Source organism: Echinops telfairi, unplaced genomic scaffold, assembly GCF_000313985.2.
Source record: "Echinops telfairi isolate 266 unplaced genomic scaffold, ASM31398v2 ScPeMD7_3533;HRSCAF=4204_0, whole genome shotgun sequence".
Taxonomy (NCBI): Eukaryota; Metazoa; Chordata; class Mammalia; order Afrosoricida; family Tenrecidae; genus Echinops; species Echinops telfairi.
In genome coordinates, this window is record NW_022107431.1 from 24753748 (window position 1) to 24755898 (window position 2151).

Consider the following 2151-nt stretch of genomic DNA (forward strand, 5'->3'; position numbering starts at 1 on the left):
GGGAAAGTAGAAATCATGCATTAAATCTTTCTTGACTGTCTCAGAAAATAGCTTCCAATAACTTTATAAAGTATTAAATAAAATTAATATGGAGTAAAACTTATTTGTAATCTAAAATAAAAATAAATTAATATGTATAACATTGACTATTATATTCACTGGTATCTCAAGCCACACTAATAAAACCTGGGTACTGGAGCATAATCTGATATTAAAAATAAATAATATTAGATCACACAGTTGATCTTTCTGAGCATTATTCACAAAGCACCCGCACGTATGCATATAAACTACCTTTAGACACTAGAAACAACCTAGAGAAAGAGTTTTCCAATAAACGCTTGGAGGCTCAAGCAGAAAATAAGCCAGTTGGTCTTGGAACCTGAACCCCAATATTCACACTGAGTCCAATTACACACTTTCAGGGACTTCAAGGCGTCTTTGCATAATCCTCATACTATCCAAGCCTACTGCTTGCTGACCAGTCAATTCTGCCGCATAGCCACCCTCAGGACAAAACAGAACTGTCGCATTGGATTTGCAAGACTGTAAATCTTTACAGAATCAGAAGACCACATCTTTGTTCCTGGTGGGGTTGAGGTGTCAAACGTTTTGGGTGGCAGCCCAGTGTTTAACCCACTGTGCCAGTAGGGCTCTCGTCACGGAGTTAGACGCCATCAAGTCCTTTTGTTCAACAGAAGGACACACTGGCCCATTCCTGCACCACCCTCAGTACCCGGAAGGAAAGGGTGTTACGTTTTTGTTTTCACCACTTGCTGTTGAGACGATGCTGCGACTCTCAGTGGCCCCACGTGTACAGAGCACAACTGCTCCCGTGAGGTTTTCCAGGATGTGAACTCTCACAAGCAGATCGCTAGACCTGGTTTCTAAAGACCTTTGGGTGGGTTTGAACAGCCACCCATGAGGCTGGAAGCCAAGCACTTAACCTTCTGCATCATCCAAGGACTCCAAGAAGGTGCATTCCACATGTGATATGAGTGGAAGAGAGACACTTAGAGACTGCTTAAAACTGCAGTGAGGGGGACCGTGAACAGTGGAGGGCTTAAACATCAGTAAAAAAGCCTGTAATGCAACACTGACATTGAAAGATCCCATTCATCCCATGCCCCCAAGTTCTCATGACCAAATCACCTTGGCTGCCTATCCTTCACTTCTGCCACAACTGCACTCCAGCGTTGGTTGAGACCTGCCAGCTTGTCCTTCAGGAAGCTTCCATTTGTGGAGGAAAGTTTCTGCACAATCCCATCCCCAGTTCTGTTGAGTGCTGCAAAACGAGGCTGGTGGCTGCTGATGCCCTCTTCCAGGTCCTGCAACAGAATACAGCCTCCCATCAGTGATGCTCCTTTACACCAGTGGTTCTCAACCTGTGGGTTGCGACCCCTTTGGGGGTCGAACACCCCTTTCACACGGGTCACTCGATTCATAACAGTAGCAAAAGTATGGTTATGAAGTAGCAAAGAAAATAATTTTATAGTTGGGGGGAGGGATCACCACAACATGAGGAACTGTATTAAAGCGTCTCGGCATTAGGAAAGTTGAGAACCACCCCTCTACACTGTTCCCATAGTGGAGTGGTGGCTACAACTTGTTAGAGACAGAAAGTTTGGAAGGGTAATTATTTACCCTTATGTAAAAGACATTTTGAAACAATATAATTACATTTCAGAGAAAACACTAAATGGGATTTATTTTGAAATGTTAACCCACCCTCATGAATGTCATTGGGTAAAACATGCTGAAACAAGATGGAGGCGGAGGGGGAGAAGGGAAGGGAAAAGGAAAAGCGAAGAAAAAAAAAAACAAAAAAAAAAAAAAAAAAAGAAAAAAAATTGAGAGGAATGAACAAACAACTCTAGTAAAAATAAACGAACGAATGAAATAAAAACAAAGAAAGCCAAAAAAAAAAAAAAAAAAAAAACAGCTACATACAGCAAAAACAAGCATTGAGTGTGATTAAATAAAATGAATTACCGATCTCCAAACAAAAAACAGAATGAATGTATTAAGAAAAATAAAAAGACCATATACCCCCATAAACTCTTAGGTCCTACCATATAAGTGAGTTTCATTGCATATTCTATTGAGACATAGCTTCCCTGCTTTACAAACTTTTTAATCAACAGATTAAAG

The 2151-nt window shown here is 41.0% G+C and overlaps 1 protein-coding gene across 1 annotated transcript in view; it reads right to left on the reverse strand.

Annotated features, from left to right (window-relative positions):
* The window catches only part of UTRN (utrophin), a 619010-nt gene that overhangs the window by 358016 nt on the left and 258843 nt on the right, over nucleotides 1–2151 (reverse strand). The window contains exon 42 of the mRNA XM_045294578.1: nucleotides 1153–1328. Within this exon, the coding sequence (XP_045150513.1) occupies nucleotides 1153–1328 (176 nt within the window). The remainder of the gene's footprint in view (nucleotides 1–1152; nucleotides 1329–2151) is intronic.